Raw genomic sequence first — 16,525 nt, 5'->3', positions numbered from 1 at the left:
TGTTTTATTTGTTAATTAAGCAAATATACTTAATACTATTAAAATAAAATAAATCTGTACTTAACAGAATAAAGAAAACCAATTAAAAGTAACATAAATGTATGATATCACCAGTCATTGTTACCAAGGTCTTCAAAAAGTTTATCTTTAATCTTAGGTCTTGGGTCTTCCTTAATTTTAGTATCCACTGCACCTACTTTACCCAGTAAGTATTCAAGTTCTGAAAAAAAAAATAACATAGACTTTTCATGGTAGACAATTAAAACATTTTATAAATGTTAACACAATTTATTTTATAAAATCACTTAATAAATACCTAGTTATGTATTATCAATAAACAATGACATTTTTTTATTTACCTGTTTTTTACACAATTTAGTATAAAGGTTTTGAAGTTCAAATTATTTGAGAAGCAGTTATAAAACTAGCTATACATGTATTTATATCTTACCATCACAGGTCAAAGAAGTGCCTCTCAGTTCATGTGGTCCTACAAACTGTTTTTTTAAATCACCTTCAAAATACACAAAGACACTAGGCAGATTTCGTTCTGGAAAGTTGGGTATGCATGTCTGGGCAATTGCTTTCAAGAACTTTGTACGTGGATATTTTGCAGATAATTCTCTAAGGTGCTGGTTGAGCAAAGCACATTGCTGGATCCTGGAAGAGATATTATTTGTTCATATAAAATTACAACTTCACAAATGTTAATGAAAATGATTCCCCTGATATTGATGTATAAAAAGTATTTACTATCATCACATGTATATAGTAGCATGATGCTGGAATATAATTAATATAGAAAAACCATACAATACTATAAATATACATACCCTTGCTTGTATAAATGTATAACAACCCAAATGTCTTCACCCGCCTTGTTTACTTCTTGTACATAATCTTGTCCTGAGATTTCTCTGACATCACCAAATTTTGGTTTCTCTGCTAAAAGTTTTAATTCAGCGATTCTTCTCTGTCTGTATGCCTCAATTACTGCCTCGTCTTCTGAATCCTCCAGTTCATCCAAGCCATCCAGATCTAGCTCTGATAATTGTTTGTCCTCTAGAATTATTTATATTATATAAATTAAATACAGCTTAAAATTATTAAAAATATACTAAATTCTAAGATATGAAGGATACCATTTCCATGTAGATTACAATATATGTATTTGTTCATGTAACAGTTATGACTTAAATAAACTAAGTCTATACATTTATGATTGTTTTTAGTGATTATGAGTACTAGACACCATTACAGTGAAACAGTCGATTACTTTTAATATAAGAAATACAAACATTAGCAGGTGTCCATAACCTTTTCGTGATTATTAGACCGTAAAGACTTACTTTCGGCCTGTTTCTGATGTATTGTCTGCTCAATCATATTAACAATTTCATCTTCTGATATTTCCTTTTCTTTTTGTGGCAAAATTCCTTTTGAACGTAAAACATCGTTCCACTCTGTATCTTCATTGGGATTCTGAAATACACTCTATTATCTCTTATACATTACCAACAAAAAAAGTCACTTGAAGTTTAAACTAACCTGCATTGTTATTAGTTGTTTTTCTCAGAAATTATATATATTTATATTATTTCAACCACTATTTATAAATTTAAGAATACAATAAATAGGAATTAGGGAAGAAATTTGACACCTCTCCGTATAGGGAACGAAATTAGAAATTTCAAAATGATTATGTCAGTTGTCAGTCAAATGTTGTAATTTACTTAACTTTAAGTCACGGAAAGAAAAGCAATGACAGCTATAAATAGGGTGTTGAAATAATATTGTTTGACACTTTTTGGTCTGCTTTTCCAATTTTTTAAATATTTTTGTGATTTTAAGAAATTTATTCATATTTTCGTACAAGTATTTGTTTGATTTAATCATCTGTATTAAAACATTATTTATCATGAATGTCATCGGTTGAATCATGAATGACAACACATTCATTGACAAGTAGATCTGCGTCGTGTTGGAAAAATTAGTTCTCGCTATGTTCAAAGTCAGTTCGCGAAATAAATAAAGATTGGTCATGGCTGATATCGAAGAATACAAACATCGGGAATCGGATATCCATGAGGAAGAAGGTAATAATTGTTAAATTATATTTAAGAGTGCGTGTTATGACAGTGCTTGGTTCAACTTCTGCGTCGCGCCAGTTACCCTCGTGTAACTTGTGACATTGAAAATGGGTTCTTTTTGTAATGCTGCTTGGATTTTGGTGTTCACCTTCAAGAATCTAGCAGATCTAGTCTCCTCACGCTTTGAGTGACTTAAAGAGATCGGAGGGAGCTAACATGACGGGAGGTTTGGATAGAAGCCTTTCATCACGTAAGTGTTTTTATTATCAATCGTACACAGATTGCATTTTCTCGTATCATTCCAAATAATAACTACTCTAGTCTTAGCCTCTAGCGTGTATTTAAAATAGTATATTTATGAAGGTTAACATGACCTTGCAATCAAAACATATTTATTTTATTTATGAAACAAGATTTTACCTGAAAGTTTTTTATCATTGTCTCAGCAAATCATGAAATTGGTCAAACATAAATGTCAAAACACACGATGGGCATGTGAACAAAGGATCACTATTGTAGTAAATGCATAGGTTCCCATTGCTTAAAATATGGAATGGATAAATACTGAAATATTTGTATATACATGTTTATGATTAATCCTAAAAATTGTTTCTTCTCTGTTGCCTAATTTTACACATAGTAAGTAATTGTTATACATAGTGTAAATAATAAAAATATTATAAATTAGTCTTGTACGTTTGTAAATTGAATTGATTGCTATTACTTGAGTTTTTTCAAAATTGGTTAGGCATCTTGAATGAATTGTGCATGCTTTGCAAGGCTATTATAGTGGTAAATTAGGTGATAAAGTACAGATATTATCTAATACATTGCAGGTGATTAAAAACAGTATCAGTGAACTATTGAATTTGACTTGATAAGATTAACAATATCTTTTTTTCATATGACAATGCATACCTATTTTAAATATACACAGAATATATTTTATAACACTTTATTTATGTATTATAATAGTTTTATTAAAATACCACTGACATCAATGTTTTCTAATATAATCCTTAAAACCAGATTTTACATATTTCTGAAATGGCTTTTTCAAATTAATTTGTATTAGCTTGAATCAAAATGTTTTATGTAACTTGGCATATAAGCAAACTTGTAACTTGCAATGTAATTGTGCATAAATTAAGCCACTTAACTGTAAAATCATTTATTTGTTTTAATTATTTAAGTTTGAATAATTAAACATCATTTTCACTTTTAAAATTGAATATTAAGCAGTAAAATATTTAATTTACCAATAATGTATTAATGTAGTGCTTAATTAGTTATTGCAGTCTGAAACTGATCTGAAACTGACTTAACTGTTGCAAATTAAAATCATATAAATTATATCATAATTTAACTTTAAAATCCTTATACAAATTAATCCTTTTAAAACTCCTAAGATTTTTCTTGAATTAACAAAAAAACATGTATTATAATTGCTTGTTTCATAAAAACTAGTTTGTATGGTCCTTCACCTCTCGTAAGGTCGACTTACCGTCATACGTAGCCTGTATTTATTGTTGACGATTTAAACTGTTATATAACAATAATGCATTTTATTGCCGACACCGTCTATAAATTACGACAATTTCTCAATAAAAACAAAAAGCCATTGTTCGATCAATCCATCTTTTTCTACTGCATGTATTCATGCGGATTTATTTGTATCTTGTTATCAAATTATCATTGTAAGGTTATAGATAAGTTTCTTGCTTGTTTAGACTCTAGTTATGATTTGTTGCCTTACATTTGATTATACAAAAATATCAGAAATATGTAGAATACAGCACACCTAGCAATACTTATCTATATTCAATTACAATTTACATACTGCAGAATACTTGACGTAACTATTGAAAAATAAATAAGGAAATTTAAAGTCCAATAAAATTTTCAGTTATACAAAATACAAATGTCAGACATTGTAATTATAAATGCTGCATTGTCTTTTTTCGAATGATTGATTGAGACATCTTAATAAATAATACGAACTTTATCACACCATTCGGTTGAATCAATTGACATTCTTTATCTCAATTAAGTTTTTCTGATAATTAATTGCAATTCGGATGCGCTGCATGATAATAATTTGTTTAACAAGATATTCTGAATTAATGAACGTGTGTGTGAATGTTAAAGATACAATTATCAGACAACGTCTTGACTTCTGTGAGAAGAAAATAAAGATGTTGATTTGAAGGATATTTAAAATCTGTCCGGCATTTGTGTTTCTTCATCAAAAGAAATTGTATTAACGAATAATGTTAACTCATCTATATTAATATTATTTAAATATTCAAATTTAATTATTAAATTTGAAATTCGACTTAAGATACTTCACGTAAAGAGTTTTTAAAAGTAAAACCGTACATTTACATCTTGGGTCGTCTTTTATTTTTACCTGTTTGTATTTATCATTTATTTACGTCGTCTCAGAATCATATGTTAAATGGCTGAGTAGTACAGATAATTATTAGTCTCACGAAAACCAATACAGTTTCAGTTATTTGCCATTCGGTTGACTAATAACAAACTGATTTCGACAAATGAGGTGTCGTTACATTGTTAATTAATCTTGAAACTCATACATCGTTTATATGTATGAAATTATAACAAAAACTATATAAGGATTACGACGATCGAATTAAAATAGAATGTTTTGTAAATAAAATGTTACTCGTATGGCCTGTTAGAAAGTTATATCAGAAATGATCGCTTTCAAATGACCTGCTCCACCGATTCACATTCGATTAACACCTACAGATAGCTAACGGAACTACTGTTTGCTGCATCTAATGGGTTTTACAAACAAATATGAACTCTTCCACGTATCGCCGCTGACCCGTAATATCCAAACGTGTCATACTTTGCAGAGATTGGTTTGGGTGAATATATATGTCCAAAAAAAATGTAAGAGTTTTGATCCTTTAAATATGTAGATAAACTTCAGATACTTTTGAATATTTAGGCAATGTGCCTTAATTTTTATAGACTGATCGAATATTCTTTATAGTTCCTCAAAGGCCTCATTTTTGTGTCATGAGTGCTTCACTTTACAAAATCCTCGTGACATAGTTGAGTATGACGGATGACCCACATCAGTATCGGTCGTTGGCCGACACGCATTTCAAGACAATGCCGTGTAATTCAATTTTACGCGTAATTAGTTCCTGTCTAAATAAATACAATGTTTTAGAGGATTTTTTACATCGCGTGATATGAATTTTATCTAAATCGGTGTATATAAAAAATTAAGTGTTATTAACAATGAATTTCAAAATATATTATAACGATTTAATTATTTTTGAATAAATTGTGGTAATCGATAAGAGAGTTGGAGAAGAGCTATCTTACAAGAATTGTCAAATTCTATAATATCATTCTAAAACATGAAAGTGATTTCCGTTTTCATAATGTAAGTTATTTACATAGAGAGTAGATCCAAGGGCGTTTGCAACGCGAATCGAATACAATTTCATAGCGTTAGTACATAGAATAACAAGATAGCGAGTTGGCAGCGTATGTTGAAGATATGTTAAATATTTTTGGCTCGTGATAATGTATGCCGTGGTGGGCTACGTCTGCCTGTGAATAAATAGGAGTTAATCAGCTGTTTAGAAAGTGTTAACGGAACTTTTCGATGCCAAAGGTTTTACTTTAGCAAATAGGAAACCAATGTGCGAGTATACCTGGTCTATGAATATATAATCAACTAAATATAAAGTCATAAATACCTGTTTTCTTGTACAACGGAAATAATTTTTATGATTATTTCGTATTGAATTTAGCGTTTGCGCAATACTCGCGTACGCAGTAATAACAATTTTATCTATTTATATCGGAGTCATTCAGCATCTTCATCATATATTGTATGTAGACTTAATAATAATAATAATTTATTTCCGACTAATAATGATTCATATTGTGTTAAATTTCTGGTTAGCGATCAATGGTAGCTATGGTCTCACGAGCCAATGACGCCTTAACATCTGCTTCTTTAGAAGGGATTAAAGATTAAAACACACTATGAGAAATTTAGTAGTGGTTCTAATGATTATTTCGAGTTCAAAATTTTTAAAAACATAATTTGAACAATCATACAGCTCTCGTATTTGCATATTCGCATATTAAGTTATTTTCCATGGCATATAACCTGTTCGTTGTAAAAAAAAAACAAGCAAGCTAAATCGATACAGGTGTAATTTACAATAAAAACTGGAAAGTGAGAACAACGGCTTGTGTCTGAAGAGATTATGTCACTTGTTGAAAGATCTTATTACGACGCATTACGCATTCCTTTACAAATACGTACAGAAAAATATCAGTTTCGAACTTCTAGATTGTATAAAGACTCAGAGTTGAGCAGTAGCAGTAGTTAATAACGCATTTTCCCAATATAACGCGGATATTGGACATGTTATATATCTGTACTGTGACATTTATAATACACTTATTTCGTTCTAACATTCTTTTTTCTTAATATTTGATTTAAATCCGTGTGACTAACGTGAATCTTTTGTACATAACACAACACCAACATGCCGTGTTTTGGAAGGATTACTATAGCTCTTAGTTTGAAGTAGGTATTACACTTCTTAAACTTTGAAAATGCCATTTAAAGTGACTCGTTTACCACGCAAATGAAAGCACAGGACGTGTTTATCTAATCAACATTAATGCTTAACGACATAGTTACGTCCTAACATACTAATTGGCTTTTGAATTCTTGACACAACACGTAAGACACCCGTAGCTTGTTAAAGTATAAAAAGAAAAGATCTTCGCAGAAGAAAGTAATCGAACTAAGTATGTGTGGTTTCTCAAAAGAGGTTTTGTTTTAAGAAAATTAAAAACCTATTCTACTCTTCACTAAATTCCAGGTCAAATATTGCTAGGCTATAGCGTCATTCAGAGAAAGCATTGAGTAGTCATAGTTCTGGCTCTATCCCAAGCTGTCCGTGTCAATAACCGCGCCTGGAGATCAGCCAGGATACACCTGCGGTCCCATATTAATGACATATATTGATGATTTACGTCTGTTTAACTAGTAAATATTGAACCTTTTAAAATATGTGAGAATCGTTTCCTATTAATAATAGATGAGTTTTGATTTTCTAGTCTTCAAATGTGACGTAGTGATGACGCATTGTTGATTGCTTGGATAACGTGTTTTTTTAATCTCAATTAAATCGTGTGGGATTTTTTTTAAGCTCACTTTTTAAAAAGGTGGATATAATTTACGAGTTTTTCTTTACCTTTTGTTGTTAAATACCAAATTTTACGGTGTTTGATTCCGGCTCTTTAACAGTACTGAATTTTTGAATTGAATCGACCATGGTTGATAGAAATTCGATATGAACCTGCTCTCACAGCTCTGGGTCAGATGTTAATAACTTCTTCACAAGCAATATTAAACTTTATTCTCCTATGATAAGGCATACGTTGCAGTGTAGTGTGATTAGAAGCTCAGCTTCCATGATTAATGTACAATCACTTCCTGTCAATCATCTTTCGTTTCACATTCTATGAGCATAGAATTCTGAGAATTATAATATAATGTAATGGTTTGACAAACATGTAGGTACAAATTTACAAAAGATATATGTACATAATACATATATATTACTGTTAATGCCAATACAAGATTTTATGTATAGCGATAAGTGGTTTATATAGTTCACATAACTGCTTGGAAATGAGATTGAGATATGAATATAAATAATTTAACACACATAATGCTCTATCTACGCAATATGTTTCAAGCTGTCTTTTCTATAACGTATTACAATTATGGTAAACATAAATGGTACAAAAAATTACAAAACGTTTAGTCACAATATTTTCTATTAATTGCGTAGAATAAGAAAAGTATGCTAAATAGAAACTATTATAGAGATCTGGTCATCAACAGCATCCACATGATATAACTTTGGTGAACGTATCGTTTAACTTACGAGTTTTTCAAGCAATCTTATTTACAGGTGATCAAGTGATTGGCAGACTTAACTTGCAGATCAACCATAAACATTTAAAAGATCTAATTGAAATAGAAGATCGTAAGTGCTTAGTAAATTGTTATAAAGTGCTTATTGTATGCTTTGAATGCTAAGAATCCTGTAAACTTAACTATTCTTGCTTCGACTGGTGTTTCTATAGCTAGCGCACGAATTGGCAAAATTAATAAACGCTTAATCGTGAATTAACTACGTTAAAATATATTCAAACAAATTCCGTCGTAATGGTAACACTTCTGGGCCTCAGATTTGTTACTGTTTTATGATTATTTGTCCATCTAATAGGCAAGTAGGTGACAGCCTCTTGGGCCTGACCCACGCCGTCGTCTTTTTGGGTATTAGGCATGTATTTCCTCACGATGTTGTCCTTCACCGTTCTAGCGAACGTTAAATGCGCACAGAAAAAATATATATTGATGCCAAGCCAGGAATCAACGCTAAGACCTCGAGGATGAGAGTCGCACGCTGAAGCCACTTAACCAACTTATCTTTTAATAAATACGCCAACAAATAATTTAGATTCTGTGTCTGTATTTGATGGTAACTCCGGCGTTTATGGAAAACTTATAATAATTCATAAGTAAATATTTTTCTATAACAGTATATCCTATATTAATTATATATTATAACATCTTATAAAAGCTTATATATTAGATCTTTAAAACAACATGTAATCAATAATGTTAAGTTAGATTAAGTGAGGAACGCTTTAAATATGCTCTGCAGTTTGGTTTATTTGTCTTAGTTTAAATAATTCGCACCATGACATGTAAATTACATTTCAAAGATGTCTGTTATCAAGAAATGAAATATACAATGAATCATCATTTAGGATTAATTCTCAATTCTGCTTAATAAAATTATTTTTGAAGTATATTTTCCTACTCTTTGCTTTTTATAAATCCCTTTGATAAGAACTATAGTATATATATGTAACTAAAGTTTTGCACAGGTTTATTCCGACCTTCTAAACAAGCTTTTGTGTAGGACAGACGCAAGTTACATTCGCTTAAGTGTCGATTATGAACAAGTTGAAGGTTGTAATAATACACGAATATATATAATCCGTGCGAAAGTGTTTTAAGCAATTTGGTTTTAGACTTAAAAAGTTAACTTCATAATAGATTTCGTGGCTGAATACAAAATGTACACCGGTTCGTTAATAGGAACGATTATTGAATTCAGTTTTTTTTATATATATTATAGGGCATATTGTTAGTCATATAGTCAAGGAATACTGGCATTTCATATTTAGTAAATGCTCGATGTTGGGAAAAGAATGACACTGAAATATATTGATCATTTTACGTTCAGACAATTGCTTTATTGGCCAAGCATCTGGAATCGTACCAGTATAATTTCTGACATCTTTTGCTCTTGAAAGTTTATATCTAATTATTATTAGTGCAATGTTTTTTTTAGTTTTATGAAACTTATGATTGATAAGATTATTAGATTAGCCAGAGATTTAACAGCTCCGGCACTTTTGATTGACATTTGCAAACGCTGTTAATGAATAAGCCGTTGATTAATTGTGTTAACAAAAAAGAGTAAACAATTCTTACAAATGCTTTTCATCAAATGGTTGTAAAGTTCACAGTCATGTAACTGATGCAGATATGAATACTGTCATTTCACACGAACATCAGGTAATTGCTTGATTCATTCGAGTGCGTCCAGACACCTGAGGTTTTATATCCTACTAATGAAGCTTTAATAGCGATTCGTTGTTTTTGCTATAAAACATTTCAAGGTATCAAAATATCTCATCAAATCGATCTTATTGAAGTGAAACTTCTTTAGAATCGTTGTGATTTCAAACCGGATGCAACGAAAAAGCGACAGTAAAAAGAGACAGAAACATTAATTCATATGATTCAACGTGGGAGAAAATGAGATAGATAAACTTCTTTCGAATCGTCGTGATTTCAAACTTTATTATTTATTTTTAAATTTATATATGATTAATAATAAAAAAAATGTTTTTGAAGGTTTCACTTCTACCATGTGTGAATTGCACATATGTTTTTTTTTTTGTGCTTTGAACCTAGGACTGCAATTGAACTGAAATTCAGTAGACGAGTAAAAATACAAAATATAGCTGAGTTTGATAAAATTAAAGGTTCGCTGTGACCGTGAGAGCGGAACAAATAACACTTTCGCACAACGTTGAGGATATTTTGAGTATTCAATAATTGTAATGTCATAAGTGCATTTCGCATTCTACAATAGCTCCTAAAAACTACTTCTGTTATTATTGATTGACTGAATGTGTCAGTGCTAACGTGACTTCTGTTGAATATGTCCTAAACCTTGAGTCGGAGGCATAGCATCCGCTACGCTTCTATTTTAACGCTATTGTCTGTGCGAAAAACCTGGTTAACTTCTTGCTCGGAGTAGCTAAGAATAAAACTTTAGCTTAATCCGTCTCATTCAGTGGTTTTATATAATAATATTAGCTCATGCCTAACATATTTTACTTTATTATATTTTTATTATACTATATATTAATTAAAGACTTTCTAAAAAAATGTGCATATACCATATGATTAAATAATAGCTATATGTAGTAATGCCCTAATTTTCCAGTTTCAGAAAAGCCATCGCCGGCTAGCAAAGGTCCACACGGCGTGCAAGTGGTGAACACAGGTCCCGACCATACATTCGTTCTTGATGAAGATGCTTTAGCCGAGTTGCTGCTGCAGGATGACATCAAGGACAGATCCGTTGTCGTCATATCCGTGGCTGGCGCGTTTAGGAAGGGCAAATCTTTCTTATTAGACTTCTTTCTACGGTATATGCACCACAAGGTGAGTTTTATAGCATTGTTTTGTAATTAAGTACGGGATAGAATTCAGTTCACATTGTAACATCAGATTTTTTATTTGCTTTTATAAATGAGTTATGTGTTATAAATCTTGCCCAATATCTCTATTAGAATATGATATAAAAATATATATTTCCTTTAATATAAATGTGATCTTACAGTATGGTTCCGGCGGCGGTGGGGATTGGCTGGGGTCTGATGATGAACCCCTCGGCGGGTTTAGCTGGCGAGGCGGTTCCGAACGGGATACCACCGGCATACTCATGTGGTCTGAGATTTTCAAAGCCACGCTTGATGACGGCGAGGAGGTAATCATTTGACTAAATAAGTCTAGAATGTAGACAAGTGATAGTTTTGTGATTATAGTTGATAGTTCAACCTGCACTAATCTAAAAATTGTTTTTATTCTGATTAATTGGATTACCAGTGTAAAAAAAAGAATGGAGTTCAACAAATAAGTATATATGTCTATGTAGTATAATTTATGTAAATGTGTGTAAATTTCCAGGTAGCAATAATCCTTTTGGACACACAAGGAGCATTCGACAGCGAATCCACAGTACGGGACTGCGCAACTGTATTCGCTTTGTCGACGATGTTGTCCTCTGTGCAAATATACAACCTTTCGCAGAATATACAAGAGGACGACCTCCAACATTTACAGGTATTCATATTTGCAGTTACACAATGGTATATTTTTGGTCTTAGTTCAATATGACTATGACAAAAAAATATTTTTTTTTATATGGAGAGCGAAATTACCACAAACACATTATACAAACAAAGTAATTTACGTACATACAAAAATTTGAAAAGCCGTGTCGTCCCTTTTACAAGAAACACGTCAAAACTCTGTGCAATGTCACACACATAAACATAAAATCTTAATGTAAAAATAACTGTTTTTATTCCAGTTATTTACGGAATACGGACGATTGGCCCTGGAAGATGGCGGCAGGACTCCGTTCCAAAGACTTCAGTTCGTTGTTCGAGACTGGAGTTTCCCTTACGAAGCGCCCTATGGGGCCAGCGGAGGACAGGCTATTCTCTCCAGAAGACTAAAGGTACATTTATGTCTAAAGCAAACCGTTCTGTGACTGTGATGATTGTGGTGTTTAATTTATTTATTAATTTTGACATTTTGCAGGTATCGGACAAGCAGCACCCGGAGCTGCAATCTCTGCGAAAACACATCACATCATGCTTCGGCGAGATCGGGTGCTTCCTCATGCCGCATCCGGGACTCAGGGTCGCTACTAGTCCCACTTTTGATGGACGACTTTCTGGTAACTAGTTACCTAGGCCAATCCTCGCAGTTATAGATAAAAGTTTACGTACGCACGACGTACGCGTGTGCGTACGTAAACTTTGGTGACCGCAGGCTTACAATGCCATACATTAAAAATAGGAAGAAATAAAGGACTGCTAAGCTGCGCATTTCTATATGAAAATGTTATACCTAAAAGAGAGGTACACGCGAGTACATGTAACGTGTTTGATCTTACAGACATCGAGGTGGAGTTCAAGCGTGCCCTACAGCAGCTGGTGCCGATGCTGCTGGCTCCGGACAACCTGGTGGTGAAAGAGATCAACGGCCAACGAGTCAGGTCCAAAGACCTTCTGCTCTACTTCAAAGCTTACATGAACATTTACAAAGGCAACGACTTGCCGGAACCGAAGAGCATGCTCGTGGTGAGATTATTTTATATAAATCTATTATTAAATAAAAATATTTCATTTTTAAAGTTTTTTACACGTCATTGCTTACTTTCGTCTATAGTTAGTGATTAACTCTTTCAATTAACAAGGAACCACGCCAATGACCAATGCTTATTTTCATGTGAATTAACTGTCTTCCGGTAGAAACTCTAAATACATATAAAATAAATGAACGATATTTCAGGCAACGGCCGAAGCGAACAATCTGACGGCTGTGGCAGAAGCGCGTGACGTGTACACGAGTCTAATGGAGGAGATATGCGGCGGGGCGAAGCCCTATCTTCAGGGTCAACTATTGGAGGCTGAGCACAAGCGGATTCGGGATAAAGCGCTTCACGCGTTCCGGGCCAAAAGGAAAATGGGGGGCGACGAGTTCAGTCAGGCTTATTGTCAGCAGCTTACACAGGTTTGACTGAGCTTTTACGAGTAAAAGCATTGAAGACTTTTAGGAATCATTTGTTATTTCACAGTTTATTACAGACCGAAATTCATTAATGTTGGGCAAATATTTATCGCATTAATATTAAAGATTAAATACTGTTTTTGAAGCATCCTTTACTGCTATTGCAGGACCTGGAAGACCAATTCCAACAATTTCGGGCCCACAACGAGAGCAAAAACATATTTAAGGCGGCGCGTACGCCGTCCGTGTTCTTCGCGATCGCGCTCACGTTTTACGTCCTCAGCGGAGTTCTGGGGCTCGTGGGGCTCTATCCTTTGGCCAATCTCTGCAATCTGTGCATGGGAATGGCTCTGCTGACGCTGGTCCTCTGGGCGTATATCAGGTGAGCTTGCTATGTTTTTTCATCGGTTGCGTTTCAAAAATGAATGTATTGTTGACCGATAAGCGAGTTACAATAGTGCTTTATACAATCTTAATATTTATTCCGATTAATTAACAGGTACAGTGGTGAAATGAGAGAACTAGGTGTGACGATAGACGAAGCCGCCAACTGGCTATGGGATAACGTGAGTATCTTCGGAGTGACTTGGAAATATGTTTATATGCGGGACCGGCTGACTGCTCATTTTTGTGGGTAATTGCAGGTCATGAAGCCGGTTTATCAGGCCGGTCTAGAGAAAGGCATGGAGCAAGCCGCCGCGGCGGCCGCTGAGAGAGTCTCCGCGCCCACCGCCAACGGGAAGCACAAGCAGTTGTGATGCCGTCCGCCTCCGCTCCGCCAGTCTGCCGCTTCTTCGCCGGTCCGCCGGACGTCGACAGGGCGGAGACGCTTCGTTACTTCACTAGACCGAAGGCGGCCTTTCGGCAGCACGACCTCGGTTCGTCTCCGAGACTGCGCGCGACCTGACCAAAATCAAACGAATCGCTGGCAGCTGGGCGCTCCCGAAACAGCAAAAAGAACGTTTAAAATGTATCTCCCGAGCCTCACCGAAGAAGAGGCCGGTCGGAGGAAGCGCTCGGGTCTCGTCTCAGACGCAGAGGCGTCGGCAGCCGAGGACGGAAGAACGACAGATCTCTGTGGCGGCGGTGAAAGATTTATCTTAAGTGACATTGCGACGTCTCTGCCGACGTTTCGTACGGACGGTGTTTTATACGTGTGCGTTTTTGGATTTTGCAAAAAATGTTGCCAGAAAATATTCACGGGCCTGGTTTATTGTGTTGAAATTTATAGTTATATACGAAATACAGGGACTACAATTAGTGTTTTAAAATTATTCAAGTGTGCGGATTTGGTGTTTTGCGCAAAATCGAAAAGTTACAAATCAATAGGATTCTGTTTGAACGTCGGCAGAGAGAGAATTATGACAAAGTTTCAAAATTAGTAATCGGCGATTGCGAAACGTAAAATATTAATTTTCCATTTTCTTATTCGGGTGAAAACGATATTTTGAAATGGCATTTCCACTATTACGTTTTGCAGGTCGCAGAAGGCTGGGTGTTGCGAGTCACAAAATAAACCAGGTTGTGAATAAGGCAATACTTGAAACAATTGCGCTTTTGCCAATTTTCTTAACGTATATTTGTCCTTCTTCTTCTTAAATATGTATAATGAGGTAGACACACACACACACACACAATATACATTAAACGATAGCCCGATTGGGTTGATGTTTCGGGCGAAGTAAAGTAGGTGACGGTGTTTTGGGTTTTGTACTGTGAAATACCTAAGTAAATTATAAATATAAATATTCCTCGATTAATCTGATTTGTCGATCGTAATCTAAGATCGGTTCTCGTTACAGATGTTAGTTATACTATCTGATTGTTGGGAATTGATAAAAAAACCGCGTGTATATTTTAGAAATATATTTTAATAATTCGATTGAAAAAGCTACTTGGAAATTGTCAGTGAAGCGTGTAGAAAAGAAACTTTGGTTTTAAGCACAAATTTTTTATGACTTTAAACTTAAAAGCTCACTTGTTGCGTTGCACGTTGCTGTTAGATGTACTTAATATTATGTTTCACAAAAATATATATAATTTCGTTTCGGACCCTGTTAACAAACTATATATCGAGTAAATTTTGTTATTGCATTTGGAACTATGTTGTCAATTATTAGTTTTTCTTTGTTTCCATTGATCTACGAGTATACTTCGAAAACCGACATTCATCCTTTCGGAAAATGTACGGAACCCGTTCTATAGTAATATTGGCTCAAGGTTATGATATGAATATTTCTTCCGAATCTAGAATATTTCCAGATAATATTATTCCCTTTAGTTTAATTATTTTAATGTTTTATCTGTTTTAGTGAGGACGTTGTTTTATTCGTGGGTTTTTTGGAATTAATTACGTGGTTGTGTTTTTATATTATATAATCTGTTGATTGCATTACGATTGCGTGAGGTTTCCATTTATGTTTTATTATGTGCTCTCTTCCATATTTTTATCGCAATATATTTTACTGTAGCTGATGACTTCATTGCTTCTGCACTGAAATCGGTTCTAGCTGTCGATAGTTTGCCGGTTAGTGCTGATAATGTGTATAATTTTATAAAGCCCAAAAACTCTCTTTAATTTTGACAGATCGGTGGGGTTTAACTAGGCAATGTTGAAAGATATAGCTTTGTACATTGCAAGTTAAGATTGCTATGAGATAAATTAAAAATATTGCTTCAAAATACCCCACAGTGATGTAAATAACCGTAAGTGCCTGCTTTTGGGAGAATCGGATCACAAATTAAAATTTTATCCCTATTTATATGTGCCTAGCACGAACGATATCTCTATTATCAATGGTGAATTTGTTTTTAGCATTTATTAGAAACTATTGGCTCACGTTTTACCAATTAAACCTATAATCTTTAAATTTTAGTCGTCCTAGTGATGCAGTCCCGAAAACGGTCCATTTACATTATGATGATTTGATAGATTTTCACTTCTTTGTCATAAATGCTCCCACAAATGTGCCAAACTGATAAGGCTACAGCGGCCGCTGGTTGATAACATGATTTCATGCTCTTATGAAAGAATGCAGTATTGGCAGTGCTCGAAAAACCAGCTGCCGCTTCGGCCGAGGCTTCGCGACAATATTAGTGAAATCATGATTTACTGTATTTTTATAAAAGTAATATTTCTTACTTTTTGATAGGAACGACAGATTTTTAATTCATTGTTATTTGCTTTATTATCAATTCTACTTTGTAAATAATGTCGACTCGACTGCATGTCATGCATGGGCATGGCGGAAAAAGCGGAACGAATTATGTTTTTAAATAAGACGTCAATTTTTCAGTAACCTAGTATAGTTTTAATTTTAGCCTAAATTTTTGTTGAAATCGTGGACCGTGTGTAAATATTAGATTGAAATATACTCTTACGTTAAATTATGTATTTTATTTATTTTCTGCCTGCGAGGAGAAAATGCACATACATCCATAAGCAACTTAAATAGCCCCGTGA

General features: G+C 33.8%; 2 protein-coding genes across 6 annotated transcripts; one reads left to right on the top strand and one right to left on the bottom strand.

The window, feature by feature from the left end:
* Positions 1-85: 85 nt before the first annotated feature.
* On the bottom strand, positions 86-3,707 carry LOC111003955 (viral IAP-associated factor homolog). Of its 2 annotated transcripts, none has more exons than XM_022274745.2 (5): positions 3,595-3,707; positions 1,350-1,482; positions 834-1,062; positions 452-660; positions 86-220 (listed from the first exon to the last, which is right to left on the bottom strand). In XM_022274745.2, the coding sequence occupies exons 1-5, from the start codon at positions 3,598-3,600 to the stop codon at positions 108-110; spliced, it is 690 nt and encodes a 229-aa protein (XP_022130437.2). In that variant the 5' UTR covers positions 3,601-3,707; the 3' UTR covers positions 86-107. The 2 variants fall into 2 exon arrangements, with proteins under 2 accessions (XP_022130437.2, XP_022130436.2); XM_022274744.2 differs by lacking the exon at positions 3,595-3,707 and adding an exon at positions 1,549-1,698.
* LOC111003954 (atlastin) lies at positions 1,936-16,449 on the top strand. 4 transcript variants are annotated; one of them, XM_045630219.1, is made up of 13 exons: positions 1,940-2,096; positions 2,246-2,340; positions 8,081-8,155; positions 10,703-10,923; positions 11,102-11,248; positions 11,449-11,604; positions 11,855-12,004; positions 12,088-12,226; positions 12,448-12,632; positions 12,844-13,065; positions 13,230-13,444; positions 13,562-13,628; positions 13,707-16,449. In XM_045630219.1, the coding sequence occupies exons 2-13, from the start codon at positions 2,307-2,309 to the stop codon at positions 13,818-13,820; spliced, it is 1,725 nt and encodes a 574-aa protein (XP_045486175.1). In that variant the 5' UTR covers positions 1,940-2,096; positions 2,246-2,306; the 3' UTR covers positions 13,821-16,449. The 4 variants fall into 4 exon arrangements, with proteins under 4 accessions (XP_045486174.1, XP_045486176.1, XP_045486175.1 ...); XM_045630218.1 differs by lacking the exon at positions 2,246-2,340 and having other exon boundaries at positions 1,936-2,096; XM_045630220.1 differs by lacking the exons at positions 2,246-2,340; positions 8,081-8,155 and having other exon boundaries at positions 1,937-2,096.
* The last annotated feature ends 76 nt before the right edge of the window (positions 16,450-16,525 follow it).

This window comes from Pieris rapae, chromosome 11 (genome assembly GCF_905147795.1).
Source record: "Pieris rapae chromosome 11, ilPieRapa1.1, whole genome shotgun sequence".
NCBI lineage: Eukaryota > Metazoa > Arthropoda > Insecta > Lepidoptera > Pieridae > Pieris > Pieris rapae.
The sequence above is the reverse complement of the archived record's forward strand: the minus strand, read 5'-3'. Positions and strand labels throughout refer to the sequence as shown.

What these genes read in the sequence shown, in the direction of transcription:
- LOC111003954 (XM_045630218.1), top strand. Translation starts at nt 2,042, where the DNA reads ATGGCTGATATCGAAGAATACAAACATCGGGAATCGGATATCCATGAG. An exon ending in AACCGAAGAGCATGCTCGTG is followed by an intron (nt 12,633 to 12,843) that starts GTGAGATTATTT and finishes ACGATATTTCAG; the next exon opens with GCAACGGCCGAAGCGAACAA. An exon ending in GTCCTCTGGGCGTATATCAG is followed by an intron (nt 13,445 to 13,561) that starts GTGAGCTTGCTA and finishes ATTAATTAACAG; the next exon opens with GTACAGTGGTGAAATGAGAG.
- LOC111003955 (XM_022274745.2), bottom strand. An exon ending in ACATCAGAAACAGGCCGAAA is followed by an intron (nt 1,063 to 1,349) that starts GTAAGTCTTTAC and finishes AAATAATTCTAG; the next exon opens with AGGACAAACAATTATCAGAG. An exon ending in ATACATTTATACAAGCAAGG is followed by an intron (nt 661 to 833) that starts GTATGTATATTT and finishes TATCTCTTCCAG; the next exon opens with GATCCAGCAATGTGCTTTGC.